Source organism: Colius striatus, chromosome 12 (genome assembly GCF_028858725.1).
Source record: "Colius striatus isolate bColStr4 chromosome 12, bColStr4.1.hap1, whole genome shotgun sequence".
Lineage (NCBI taxonomy): Eukaryota > Metazoa > Chordata > Aves > Coliiformes > Coliidae > Colius > Colius striatus.
The window spans coordinates 22,702,635-22,716,411 of NC_084770.1; the positions used below are offsets into that span (position 1 = coordinate 22,702,635).

The 13,777-nt window shown below is 48.7% G+C and overlaps 1 protein-coding gene across 1 annotated transcript; it reads left to right on the plus strand.

The window, feature by feature from the left end:
* The first annotated feature begins 356 nt into the window (after positions 1 to 356).
* CCNL1 (cyclin L1) lies at positions 357 to 13,542 on the plus strand. Its single transcript, XM_062005460.1, has 11 exons — positions 357 to 704; positions 914 to 988; positions 1,210 to 1,319; positions 7,454 to 7,574; positions 7,963 to 8,027; positions 9,328 to 9,427; positions 9,564 to 9,668; positions 9,943 to 10,084; positions 11,604 to 11,715; positions 11,863 to 11,961; positions 12,758 to 13,542. Exons 1-11 carry the CDS (start codon positions 438 to 440, stop codon positions 13,104 to 13,106), a joined length of 1,545 nt encoding a protein of 514 aa, XP_061861444.1. The 5' UTR covers positions 357 to 437; the 3' UTR covers positions 13,107 to 13,542.
* Positions 13,543 to 13,777: the final 235 nt, after the last annotated feature.

Here is a 13,777-nt window from a genome sequence, read left to right on the forward strand (position 1 = left end):
CTCCTCCCTCGCCGCGAGACTGCCTCCCGGGGCCCTTCCCGCCGAGAGCTCGCACCGTTAGCGCTCTAAAGGCTGGTGGCCAGCCCCAGCCAATTCCTCGAGCCCCGGCCGCGAGCCGTGCCGGCGGCCCCTTCCCCGAGCCCCGGCCGCGAGCCGTGCTGGCGGCGGCCCCTTCCCCGAGCCGCAGCCGCGAGCCGTGCCGGCGGCGGCCCTTTCCCCGAGCCCCGGCCGCGAGCCGTGCCGGCGGCCCTTTCCCCGAGCCCCGGCCGCGAGCCGTGCCGCCGGCAGCCCCTTCCTCGAGCCCCGGCGGCGGGCGGGGCCCGCGGACTCTTTTGTCCCGGCGTGCCGCGCGCAGGCGCCGCGGAGTGCTGCGTCACGGCGCCGAGCCGCGCTAGTCTGTGCGTGGCCGGCTCGGGGTGCGGAGTCGTTTCGCCATCATGGCCTCTGCCGCCACACACCCGGCCCCCCCTGCTGCCGCCGCTACCGCGGCCGCTCCACCGGCTCCCGCCGCTCCGGGAATCCTTATAGGCGACCGGCTGTACTCGGAGGTGTCGCTGACCATCGACCACTCGCTCATCCCCGAGGAGCGCCTGTCGCCGACTCCCTCCATGCAGGACGGCCTGGACTTGCAGTGCGAGACGGACCTGCGCATCCTGGGCTGCGAGCTCATCCAGGCGGCCGGGATCCTCCTGCGGCTGCCGCAGGTGCGTGCGGGGCCCGGCGCCGTCCCGGGGCAGCCGGGGGGGAGGCAGGAGGGAGGGAGCCGCCATTGTGGCGCGGCGGGAAGGGCGTGTGAGGCGGCGTTCGGGGGGGGCGGCGGCGCCAGCTGGTGCCTGACACAAAATGGCGGCGGCGGCTGGGCCCGGCGCCTGACTCCCGCTCCTTCTTCCTCCTCCCCGCTGTGGGTTCATAGGTGGCGATGGCGACGGGGCAGGTGCTGTTTCATCGGTTCTTCTATTCGAAGTCTTTCGTCAAGCACAGCTTTGAGGTGAGCGCCACACGGCATGGCGGGGAGGGGGAACGGGGGGTAGGGGGGGAAGGAGTGGCTCGGGCCTGGGCGAGCGGTGAGTTTGGCCAGCCACACGACAAACAGGCTGCCCTCTGGGCCTTTGGACCGCGGGTTGGGTCGGTTTTGAGTGGATTTGTGGGTTTTAAGTTGCGTAATTCTAGCCTTATCGGGATTTCTTACGGAACGGGGCTTCCTTTCAGATTGTTGCTATGGCCTGTATCAATCTGGCATCCAAAATTGAAGAGGCCCCTCGCCGTATAAGGGACGTGATCAACGTGTTTCATCATTTGCGCCAGTTAAGAGCAAAAAGGTAAGATTAGCTTTGTTGTGAACATAAGCATCTGTTCTCACTAATGCACACTGCAGTCTTCAATTCACAGTATTTTTCCAGGCTTAAGTTCAACGACCTAAAGTTGACAAGGGAGTGCTCATGGCTGCTGTGTAGGCAGTGCAGTTCAATGCTGACTTCTTCCATGTTACTTTTGTTTACCCAGTAGAGCCGTTTTTGTTACTTGTGTAGCTGCAAGTCGTGAGTATTGGTTCTAGTTTCAGGTCAGTGGTTGTAGTTTTTCTATTGGTAACGGATTTTGTGACGCTGTGTGGTTCCTAAGAGGTAGTTTTAGGTATGAGTAGACGATTAGTGGGTTGCTGCGTGTTCTCCAGGCTTTAAACGTGGTCAGTAGTCTTAATGCTTTTCTGTCGTTAGTATACAGCCATCCAAATGTGGTTATGGTGCCAATAAAGGACCAGTTAACAGAAGGGGAAAGCAGAACATTTCCCAGTGTTACTTTTCAGGAAAAGGAGTTTTAGAAAGCATCTGAAGAAAAGTGTGGTTTGGCCTATGGTGTCTGCAGCTTAGCACCACCACACCAACAAGGAGCGTGTAACTGAGTCTTGGGAGCTGAAAGCATCTTGAATTGCAAAAGAAGCAAGACTGGTGCTTTTGGTGATTCGGTGTGCTCGTGTCACTGCAGCTGGAGTGTAAGATGGCCTGGTCTGTGTGCAGGTCTGGGTAGCTGCTGAGGTTAGAGCTGCCCTCAGTTCCGAGTGCCTGGCGCTGCTGCTCTGTGTGTTTTCATGTGTAGAGCGCGTTAACTGGGTGTATTGGAAGGAACAAGGGAGAGTGGAAGGGGAGTGTTGAGTTGCTGAGTGCAGTATTTCTTATGTAGTCTGAGACTGGAGCCATCAGCTGGGATGAAGTAGCTTTGCTTTTAAGAGTGTAAGTTTACACTTAGTCACAAAAGGGCTTGTTTTCAGCGAGATTCTGAAATTCACACTTTGCTCTGAGTCACCAGGTCACAGCAGGAATTTCAGCCTCACTGTTGTGTAACCTTTTCTGAGAAGCAGAGTCAAAATCCTCCAGGGAAGCCAGCTGTTTCTTGGTGGTGTGTTCCTAGTTATGCTTCTGTTGAATATAAAACTTGTGCTTTTACTGCCTGATGCTCATGCTTTCCTTTTAGTTAGCTTTAGGTGAGAAGAATGAGTCAGTGTTGCAGTTGGGAACTTAGCTTTGCTCTTTTTGTGTCTTTTTAAAGCTGTAATTGCTGGTGGCCTTGAGAGACTGAAGTTACACTGAGGGTGAATTCAGTGGTGGTGTTTCTTACCACAGTTAGGATAGGGAAGTCTGGTGATTGGAATTATTGAGGCTGGCTCAGTGATTCAGAATGTCTTGGCCTTTGTCCAGGCAGTGAAGGTTAATTAACTATGTGCAATGCATTTTTTTGCAATGACAATACAAATTAGCCGTTTCTTTGTGCTGTGTGAAGGATCAGAGAAACTGAACTTAACCTGTGAACTTAAATCTTTCCAGCTAGCCTATTCCAAATCAGAATGTCACTTGTGCATGTTACATGGTGCCTAAAATGCATCATGTCAAGAGAAACCGTGCACTTCTACCCATTATGTTCTGGAGAAGTGGGTACTGTTGCTCTGAGATTCTGAGTCAATCTGCATGACATTAATCTTAAAAACGCTGGTCTGACATTCAGACTTGGCCTTTCTTTTTCTTAACAAGCAGGATGTAAACGTTTTTCTGTACTTTTGACAAGATTACAGTTACATAAGCTGTACACGTTATTAACTTCGACTCTTTTTTCCCTTGCAACCGACTATACAGCGACCAGCTACATTTACCAAACCCTGGGTGATGTGGAGTGGTACATAAAGATGAAGCTGTCGTCATGGCAACAGTGAGTGAAGTATGGAAAATCCCCAAGGAGAAGCCAGTGCTCTGAGAATAGGTCACTGGAATCGGGGGACTAACAGGTTGGCCGCTGGTGAACCATTTGGAAGAACTCCTGTACCTTGTTATAAGCTTTTTTCTTTGCTGTCCAGGTTTTTAGAATACTAGCTTAATCTTTTATATCTATATTTTACCTGAAGCTAACACCTAGGCTGTAGTTAGTTTCTCACACACAACCCAGAACTGAACCAATCAGTTAGGCTGCTGTACTTTCTTTTGCCTCTAGTCTAGCATTTCTGTTAACTGAAGCCCTTTAACTTGCACGTGAAGTTTGAGTAGTTTGAGTAGGCTTGCTTTCTTTCTTAAAACAGTTTTGGGTTCTTAGTTCCACTTTCTGGGCTCTGTATAACTGCAGTTTGAATTCACAGTGAAAAACATGAGGGTATGGAAGTGTTGAATCTGTAAAGCTGTTTATATAAATGATTGTGTAAGCAGTGCCTTTGATGTACCTGTTTGCAGAACTGGCAATTGCATTGGAATTCTCTTGTAAGACCTGGAGTCAACTGGGTTCCTGCTAGGTGGCATTTTTGATACTGACAAGCCAGAAAAAGCTTCACAAAAACAAAAAAGTGTTTTGGACAAGCAAATTTTCCCTTGAATCTTCCACGAGCATATGTCATGTGGTACTGCATGTAAAAATGTTTGTGTGCATGGAGAAAAGCTCATCTTATGGGAATACTGCTCTTTGAAATGCTGTGTGCTGAAACATCTGTGTTCTGAGCCACGTGCAACCGGAGTCTAACATGTAGAATGGAGTTTAAGTTGATCTTATTTGTCTGAAATGTGCCTCAAAGCTGCAGAAAGCCCTTACGAGACTGGAACAGAAGTGACTCCTGTCCCTGTGTGATCTCCCAGGTGCCGGTCTGACACACACAGGCAGCTGTGCCATGTTTCAGGGGCAGCAAGGGGTGTGTTGAAGTGGCCTGTATTAACAATGCACACGACACGACCTCCTTCAGGAGTGCTATACATCTACCCTGCTTCTACTTAAAATGTTGGAGCTGGACCTAGAACGCACTTGTTTCTCTTATTGATTGGTGTAAGAGAGGCCTGGTCTTTAAAATAATGTCCTGCTGTGCTTGTCAGAGGTGCCTTATGATCTAAATTCCATGCAGGGCACTTTACCTCCCAAGTATCAGACATTCCAAAGTCATCACGTTTTAATACTGCATCAAATGAAGCTGTAGCTGTGTTGACAACTTAGGTTTCACTTCTCAGGGGGATTTAAAGAAGGATATTTGTAATTAATTTATTGTTACAAAGACATTACAGTGTGTTAATCCTACTCAGTCTGCAAATCCTGGTGGTACTTTTGTGGCCAAGAGCTGGACCGACTTACAGAATGGGCACTGCCTGTCTGCTCTCTGTCTTAAGTCTAAAGCCTTGCCTGGAGCTCTAGTGCTGATCTGTAAGAACAGATTCAAAGTAAGAATTTGTCATGCTCCTTGGCTATACAGAGCTTGAGGCTTGTATTTTATATACAAGCTTTTCTCTGGTTTCTTAGTTGATTACTGCTTGGACTGAGAACCAAGCGCAGCACCTGCAGTAGCAAAAGTTCCTATTTGTCCTTCGTAGGAAAGCTGAGTTTTCCAAAGGGAAATCTGAAGTGTCCAGTTTCTGAGTAGTGGCAGGTACCAACACTTTGGAGTTTATGGCAAAAGTACTAAATTGGTAAATGTTAATGCAGCGGGGAAGCTGACTTTGCCTTGAGACTGTGCCAGTAATCAGGTGTGGTGAAGTCTTCTGCAGGTTTTTATTTTTGCCTAGGTGCATAAAAGGCTGCATTTGTCTTTATCTGTGGAAACACTGCCTGGGTAAACTGATGTTTTTCATGGCTCCTGTGGCTCTCTAGAACTCCTAAGTGATGGGCGGAATGGGACAACAGAGGAATGCACACTCTAAGTGTCTTAATTCCAAGTTCCCTATCGTTCTGCTGTCAAACACGTGCCAACCCCAGAACAAACTCTTTGTGCCCATCCTACAGCTCTGCAGAAGGACAGCAAACATTTAAGATGGACTGAGACTTCCAGTCTTTCCTGTTGCACTTGAACTGCATTAGTGTGTTATCATAACACTGACTTTGTTACGTGGCTTTCAGAGAATGCAGACACATGTGGAAGACAGTAATCCTCTGGCAGGTTGTTGGATGATCCTGTGCAGTCCTGTTGTTTCTGGTTTTTTAGACTGGAAGTCATAACTGCTCTAATTGATTTGTCCCAAGATTTGTCACCTCTTACGAAATGTTCTGCAAACAAATAAGCTGAACCTGGACACCTGAATTCATTCTGAGTGATGTCTTGTGGATCCCCTTAATACCAGTGCTCTCTAGATAAAACTATGTAAACCAATATTGGAGGAAACATTACAAAACCCAGTATAGTTACTTGTAATCAAGTGGAAAAACTTCAGCTTGGTTCTTCAGTCTCCCACTCCAGAGTATTGTGTTCAGACAGCCATTGTCCTGCTGGAGTGTTCAGAAATCCATAGCCTCTGTACTGAAATAGTTACCTTAAAGAAGCTTTAAAAGTTCTCCACGTAACTTGGGGGAGAAAAAAAAGAACCAACCAACCAACCCAACCCCCAAAACAAACAGAAATCCCTGTTCTGGCTGGGTTAGAGCTGCTGAGATCACAGACTTCTTAAATTTGCCCTGATGAGTGAGAATAACAACTAGAGGAGTTACATAGAAGTAAGGTGGAAAATCCTGCAGTTGGTTGGGAGGGGACAGTAGTAAAGCTTGTACTTGAACTGCAGATGCTTCCTGGCTCCAGGAAGCCACAGTAGTTGATGTCAAACCTCCTGGGAGCAGCCAGTGGGAAGAGCAGGGGGAGCTCACGCTTCAAGTGCGTGGCAATACAACGTTTTGCGCTTAGTGAAGTGGATGGAGTGTCTTACCCTTTACCTAATGCTAAATAGCATCCTTCCAGGTGGCTACAGAAATCTTGGTGTAAGTTACATGTTGCTGAAGTTGGGCACCCCTTCAGACAGCCTTGTAATTAAATCCCCCCCTTCTCCCTGGGGTGGGAACCTAGGCTTTACCAGTGTTTTTTTCTACTCTGTGACCTACCAGGGAATAGAAGTGTGAACCACTTGTGGGACTTGCATGGAATGAAGAAAGACAAATGGGCAGTGACATTTTTTGCCTGATAAAACTGCAGCTCTATTTTGAATCCACTTTCCATTACTTTTTCTTTCTTTCTTTCGAGGGTAATGCAAAATAAATGTCACCAGTGCTTGGGGTCTCCTAGGGTTATGGTGTAAACAGCCTGCAGCTTATGAAAGTGTAACTAACCAGTTGCAAAAACACTCTTCTGTGTTGGAAAACTTGTGGCAGATGTGAGGCATATTACACACAGGGGAAAAAGCTGGTCTGTCTTGAGGAGGAAGTGGATTAAAATACACTGTGTTGGATGTTGGAAGGTCAGGTCTAAGCACTGACAGACTGAGAAATGGAGCATGACACTTGTGCTTAAAGCACACAGCAAGTGATTTTAGTTGAATTTTTTTAAATGCTTTGACCAGTTCAGGTGTTGGATTTGGAAGAGATGAAGTCTTGATAATGCTAAACTTGAGAGTCTTCCCTTGTGAAATGAGCTCTTGTCTTGCAAATGCAAATGGCATAAGTAACAGGATACCCACTGATGAGCCCTGGGAATCACAGGCAGATCAGAGGTTAAATCCTTTGCTTTACTAGGCTTGTTGTATGTCAGGAGCAGGCCTGTCTTGTTGTCTCAAGATCTCAGTAATCTTTTCTTCCAGTGCATAGGAAACTGCACCTTATTGAGCACAAGCTTGCTACTTCAGTGTCAGTAAAGAAACCTGTCCTAGCTTACTACTGCTTTGAAGTCCTGCCTAGCAAAGGTCTCTGCATCACACTCCTTCCCCCACATCGTTCACCAAGTGAAAAGGTTCTTTGAGCTCTGAAGATGGTTTTTGTTCCAGCAGCTGTACCAACCTAGTTTGCACACACAGTAGCAGCAGGTGTTGTTTTTTTCTATCTTGACCATCTAATCCATAGCTAGTGAAAAGCAGACACTAAACTAGTTTATCTAAACTTGGACAGCACAAGATTAATGCTTAAACTTGCTTGCAGGAGTTGAAAACCGGTTTCTGTTGCCATTAGTTGGTTGGAAGGGAAAAAAGAGATGCCGCTGGTTTTGGATATGCAAAACAGTTTTGATTTTATTTCTTACAAACTATAGGACTCCAAGCCCCCTGATACTTGATCAGAACTACATAAACACCAAAAATCAAGTAATCAAAGCAGAAAGGCGAGTACTGAAGGAGTTGGGATTTTGTGTTCATGTCAAGCATCCGCATAAGGTGAGTTCTCAGAAGTAATTGTCAACATTGTTCTACCTCGGTAGCATCAGTGAGCTGTGGAGTGAGACACAGATGTAAAAGTGACCTGATGTCTTCTCTTTGTTCCTTAGTAGTTGTGATGGATGCTTTTGCCAGAGGGCCTGGGTAAATAATGTTAGTGGCTTTTGGTAGGGAAATGTTAAAGGTGACTGGTTTTGAAAATCATAGAAAAGTATCAAAAGAATCGTGTGAGCAGGACTGGGTGAGGTGAGCACACAGCACACGCTGAGAAGTGGAGAGAGGCTGTTGGTTTGGGATGTGGTTTGGCTGTGCACAGTTTTAACATGTAAAGCAACAGAAGGAAGTAACTGAAGTGGTGTTTCTTTTTTTCCCCCCCCTTATTCCTCAGATCATTGTTATGTATTTACAAGTCTTGGAATGTGAACGTAACCAAACCCTGGTACAGACAGCCTGGTAAGTTGTGATTTTGCCATTCTTTTCCTAGCCAGGAAAATAGTAGCAGAAATAACAAGCCTGACGTTCCATGTGCAAAGCAATGAGATGTAAGTTACTGCACAAAGACATGCTTCCAGAACATTTGGAGTGCTTGTTTCTGCTTACTATTTTCGTGGCTTGATTCCAGCATAGTAATGGAGAACTCAATTTAACTTTGTTCTTTTTTCTACTCTTTAATTAAAGGGTAGTCCCTGATGGTAAGTCATAGAGCTCTGCCCTCTGCACCTCAGCCCATGACCTGGGGATGGCCGGTTTGGCTGCCCTTCTCTCCAGCCAACCCAGTGCAAGCTCATCCGAGATTCACTGAAGTGCTCCATATCCATCGGGCAGCATCTTCTAGTTCTGTCGGGGTGTCAAAAGGATTTGTATATTTGCTTTTAGAAGTAACTGTTGAAAATGTTTCTGAATGTATTTGTTGCCTAGCTACTGTATACTGTAGTGTATTTAAAGGACACACGGGGCTGAGTTTCTGCCAACGTTTGCTTAGTTGCTGTAGCATTTGGCTAAGCTAGAGTTAAAAAAAGGACAATTGGAGTGCATGCAGCATGTTGACTTAGAGGCCATATCGGGCATGGTTTTCTGTAGAGTCAATCCTTACTGACTGCTCTTGGTCTCCTTCCTGTAGCTCAGGAACATAGAGCTCCCTGGAGGTCTCCTCTTTTTCGGTGTTGTATCTCTTGGCATGTCGTGCTTGGCAGTGCCACCGTGGTGGGAGAAGAGGAGCTTTAGTGGAGTTGGGAGGCCAGTACTAACTTGCAGGTCTTTTTCCAGCACTCAGTGAGCAAATTGGGTGCTTCTGTCTCCGGATGAAGTCACTATGACTCGAGGCACACACAGGATATAAATGCAGTGTTTCATGAACTTTATAGGTTGCATCTAGCCTCTGGAACACGGTAGGTTAAAAATACACCATGCTTTCCTGCTTGCATATTGATTTTTCTTTAAATACAAGAACGATGGTGCTTAAACAGCCGGGCAGATGGAAAGCCCTTGTTAGTCACGGGGCACCTGAGGGTGTGAGGGCCCGTTCCTGCCGAGCAGGACACACACGGGCAGTGGGGTTTCCAGCAGTGGCACGGCGCAGGCTTTATTACACCTGCAGCCAATGGAAACCTCAAATACAATCCTTTGAAAGAGACCACGTGTTTAATACAGTCATAGAAAAAATAATAAAGTCAATTGAGTCTCCAGTATTGTTGTCCTCTGAGTAAAAGGGATGTAAACTTGAGAGCCAACCTCTCCTGATGTTCTTTTTCAGGAATTACATGAACGACAGTCTTCGGACAAACGTCTTTGTGCGCTTTCAGCCAGAGACCATCGCATGTGCTTGCATCTATCTCGCTGCTAGAGCTCTGCAGGTCAGTACTGCCCTGTCTTCAGCCAGCATTGCCTTTTGTTGCCAGCGTCCCGATTCAAGAAAATGGATGAAAATGCTTAGAACAGAGGCCTGGTCTGTGATCTCTGTCCTTAAGCTCTCGGTTCTTTTCTTTCCAGATTCCGCTGCCTACCCGTCCTCACTGGTTCTTGCTTTTTGGCAGCACGGAAGAGGAGATTCAGGAGATCTGCTTAACAACTCTTAAGCTCTATACCAGAAAGAAGGTAACTTGGAGATGTCTCTACTTCCTCTTGGGTGTCCAGTGCAGCTGGAGCTGTCTCACTGCTGTCCAAGTACAGTGGGGAACGCTGGCCCACCAGTCAGTGGATGGGAAAGGCTCTGCTGGGTGTCCCCTCCACCAAGGGGAGCATGAGAGCAAACTGTGGGAGTCAGTTACAGCACCGGGCAGATGATTAAAAGACAATGATTTTTCAGAAATTAGATAAAACATCTGATACTGCATTGGTTCAGCTGCTTACTGTGTTGTTACTTGAACAGCCCAATTATGAGTTCCTGGATAAAGAAGTAGAAAAGAGGAAAATGGCACTACAGGAAGCTAAACTGAAGGCAAAAGGTTTAAATCCAGATGGAACTCCAGCACTCTCAACACTGGGTGGCTTTTCTCCTGCATCCAAACCATGTGAGTTCATTTTCTCAACAGAAGCTTGCATAATGCTGTTAGCTAAGTCTGTGTCCCAAGGTGTTACCAAAACACAGGTTTGCTTCTTGAGCTGATGGACAATTCAGGCTTTTCTCGCAGAACGAAGCAAGACAAGCCTTTCATGTTTGGGGGTTTTTTTAAAGCCAGTTGCAATATCTTGGAATAGCAGATGAGAAGGAGAAGGGATGCTGTGTTCCATACTGCCTCAGATGGGGGAGGGATTCATTAGTAATACACACCCTTAAGGTGGTGGTGTTATGAAAATGTCTAGACCAGGTGTTTGCTGTGTATTACTGCGCTGTGAAGAGAGACTCTGGATTTAGTCTGTTGGGGGGCTGTCACAGTAACCTTCGTGGTTCCCTTTGCAGCAGGGATCTCTGAAAGTTGCTCTCTGCTTTTTTTAACGTACTCAACACTGTTGAAGTGTGGTGAAGTAAGACAGATGGTGGTCAGGAAATGGAGAAGGGAAGGTCACAGTGCTGCCTGGACATTCCAGTGAATAAATTGCTGTTGTATGTGTCTTGAGCTGGCCGTGGAATCTGTCTGAACTCTGGCAGGACAAAGAACACACAGTATTGTCTCAGTGGCTTTACCCCTTTGTGCTGCTGTTGGTGACATATCCAGGCTGGCTGAGCATCCACCTGCTGATGCTGGGTAAAGGAGAAAGCACAGGCACTATTTGTCACATGGCCACTTTAGACAGTTAAGAACTTTATGCTGGGAAAGCAGTTTGTAGCAGTTACTTCTGAGTTTCCAGAGGTACTTTGAGCTGGCAAGTGTTTCTCACTAAACAACAAAAGCTTTCTCTTTTGTTTTATTTTGAAGTGGGAGCCTGGGTTAGGATCTCTGCTGAGGTCCTGGGGGATGAGCTGACAGAGCTGACAGACTGAGGGAAAGCCTCTGACAGGATTGTGCTTTCACATTAAAGCTCTGAACCCTGTTGAGTGAGGAGGCTGTGGTGTCAGTCCCGAGGGCAGCACCTCTGCTGTGCTGTTGGTGATCCAGACAGGAAGGTGTGTTGTTCTGGCATAGCAGCCCTCCCGTGAGAGGAGGAATCCATGTCTGGGCTGTATCAGCTGGCTGTGGAGACAGATGGGCTTCTGAACTCAATGAGGGGCTTGTTGCTCATCGTATTTGTACCACTAAGATAAAAAAGCAATCTGTAATTTTGCTGCTCAGACTTCATTCTCTCTGCAGCACTAGAAATCAGCTGTCAGGGTCGTTCATGTGCTCCTGGGCCACCAGGGCAGGTATGACTTTGTAGCACATGGGGCCTGGGGGGTGGCATCGCAGTGGAGCCTGGCTGCGTGGCGTGGGGGTGGTGCTGTCTTCCCCAGGGGCCGCTGGCTGCTCTCCCTGGGAGTGTGCTGTCAGTGGAAAGGTGGGTGAGGTGGTGGCTGCTGAGTTCATAGTTAGATTTCACTCAAACACTGGTAAGGTGTCTGTGAGAAAATCTGTGAATAAAATAGCTGGTTTTGAATATAAATGTCATTCCCAGCTTCCCCAAGAGAAGTGAAAGCTGAAGAGAAGAGTCCAGTGTCTCTGAATACCAAACCCATTAAAAAAGAGCCAGAAGAGAGGCAGCAAGCATCAAAGAGCCCTTACAACGGGTATGTAACGGAATAGTCTCTTCTTGCTGAAGGGAGGGCTTCTGTAAAAGCCACTCCTTTAACAGGCAGCTGCATTTGAGCTACTTCACAGAAGTAACAAATACCATAGAAGCATAACTCTGTTTTTCCCTCCTTCCCCCCACCAAGCATGAGAAAAGAAAGCAAGAGAAGTAGAAGCAGCAGAAGTGCGAGTCGGTCTCGGTCCAGAACAAAGTCACGGTCTCGCTCCCACACCCCTCGGCGGCAGTAAGTGGCTCTGGGGGTGCTGAGCAGGGGGCTGGGCTCGTGGGGCACTTGTGTTATAATTGCCTCTGGGGTGTTTCGGTGGGGTGTTGCACTGTGGGAAGCAGTGCTTAGCTTAAAATTTTGCCTGCTGGCCAGCAGCAGTGTGAGGGTTGAGTCCAGCCTGTGGCCCTTGGGTTGGTACGTGGCGATAGTGGGTCACGCTGTAGCTTTGCTGGCAGGTGGCAGCTTAGGCCCATCCTAACTGCTGGGTCTGTGGTGCATGAGTGCGAGGTGCTCCTGCCGTGGCTGGTGACCTTCTCAAGTTCGCTGTGGTGGAGGAGAGCAGTGTGTGGTGCCCTAGGAGCCAGTCAGGGGTTGCAGCTTTCCCCAAGGTGCGTGGGAGCTCAGTGCTGCGGTGTGGCAGGACGTGCTGCCCAGCTCAGTGCCCAGGGCAGGCAGAGCTCCAGGCTTCAGAGGGAGACTCAGAGACTCTTCAGGCTGACATACAACTGGGGAGCTGCCAGATTGACAGTTGCCCTCAGTGGTGCTGGCTGCCAGATGAGTGAGGCAAATGCCCCATCTGCAGCCTGATGTTGAGGGGGAGGTTGCTGACAAGGTGGAACAGCTCCAAACAGCACCGAGTTCTGGGCCTGGGCTGGGCTCTTCTTTTCAAAGGCACATTCCAGGGCAGTCACTGTCACCCGTCCCTTCCCCCATAGAGGGTCCCTGCGTGCCCCGGTAACTGGGAAGCTGCTAAGCATGGATTAGGTTTTTTCTTGTGTGTCAGACACGTTTTAACAGTGAGCACTTGTGTCAGCTACAACAACAGGCGCAGCCTGTCTGGGACGTACAGCTCGAGGTCGAGGAGCCGGTCCCGCAGCCACAGCGGCAGCCCCCGGCGCCACCACAACCACGGCTCGCCACACGCCAAGGCCAAGCACGGCAGGGAGGAGCTCAAGGGCGCCAACAGACACGGCCACAAGAGGAAAAAGTCCCGCTCTCGCTCGCAGAGCAAGTCCCGGGATCACACCGAGGCCGCCAAGAAGCACCGTCACGAGCGGAGCCACCACCGGGAGCGGCGCGAGCGCTCGCGCTCCTTCGAGCGGCCGCACAAGGCCAAGCACCACGGCAGCGGCCGCTCGGGCCACGGCCGGCACCGCCGCTGACGCAGGACTCGCCCCAGCAGCAGCAGCAGCCCCTTAACTGAAACCCCAGGTCTCGTTTTCTAAACCACGTAGAAGACTCGTCTCTTTTCCTTTTGCTGGGTCGTTTCTTTTCTGTTGTTTCTTTCGGTGAAGAAACTGTTGTCGACTTTTTTGCACATGCTACCTTAGCAGTATGGCGTGGGTGAGAGCCAGGAGCGGGTTCAGGGGGGTGTGTTGGAGCTGTGGATTGTCTCTTGGTATCAGAACTGGAGATGGATTTCTGTATAAAGAGAAAAGCAAAAAAACCTACCTTATTTTTCTACAAGTCAACCGCAGACACTTCTATTTAAGTATAGTTATTTGTTTAAACGATGGTGGAGACTTTCTTACACTGGTTTTAGTCTGCATGTGTTAAAAGATTTTTACAAGAAATAAAAGACAAAGCTTTTTTTTTTTACTGCCTGTTAGCTGCCCAGTACCTGGAACCCAAACGTGCTCTGGCACCTGCTCACTGCCCTTGGGGCACGGGCCGCCAGGGACAGCCACGAGTGAGGCTGCAGGAGCTGCTGCCTGGGGCTGGGACGTGCCTGGGGGCAGAGGGGGATGGAGCGTGGGAAGGAGCTGCTGCAGCCCAGCTGGGCCACTTGAGCTCAGACTCCCCGTTGCCCACTCATGAGCCACGGTCACTGTTG

Excerpts from the sequence above, each read along its gene's own strand:
- CCNL1 (XM_062005460.1), top strand. The coding sequence starts at position 438 with ATGGCCTCTGCCGCCACACACCCGGCCCCCCCTGCTGCCGCCGCTACC. Across the intron at positions 8,028-9,327 it reads ACCCTGGTACAGACAGCCTG|GAATTACATGAACGACAGTC; the intron begins GTAAGTTGTGAT and ends GTTCTTTTTCAG. Across the intron at positions 9,669-9,942 it reads AGCTCTATACCAGAAAGAAG|CCCAATTATGAGTTCCTGGA; the intron begins GTAACTTGGAGA and ends TTACTTGAACAG.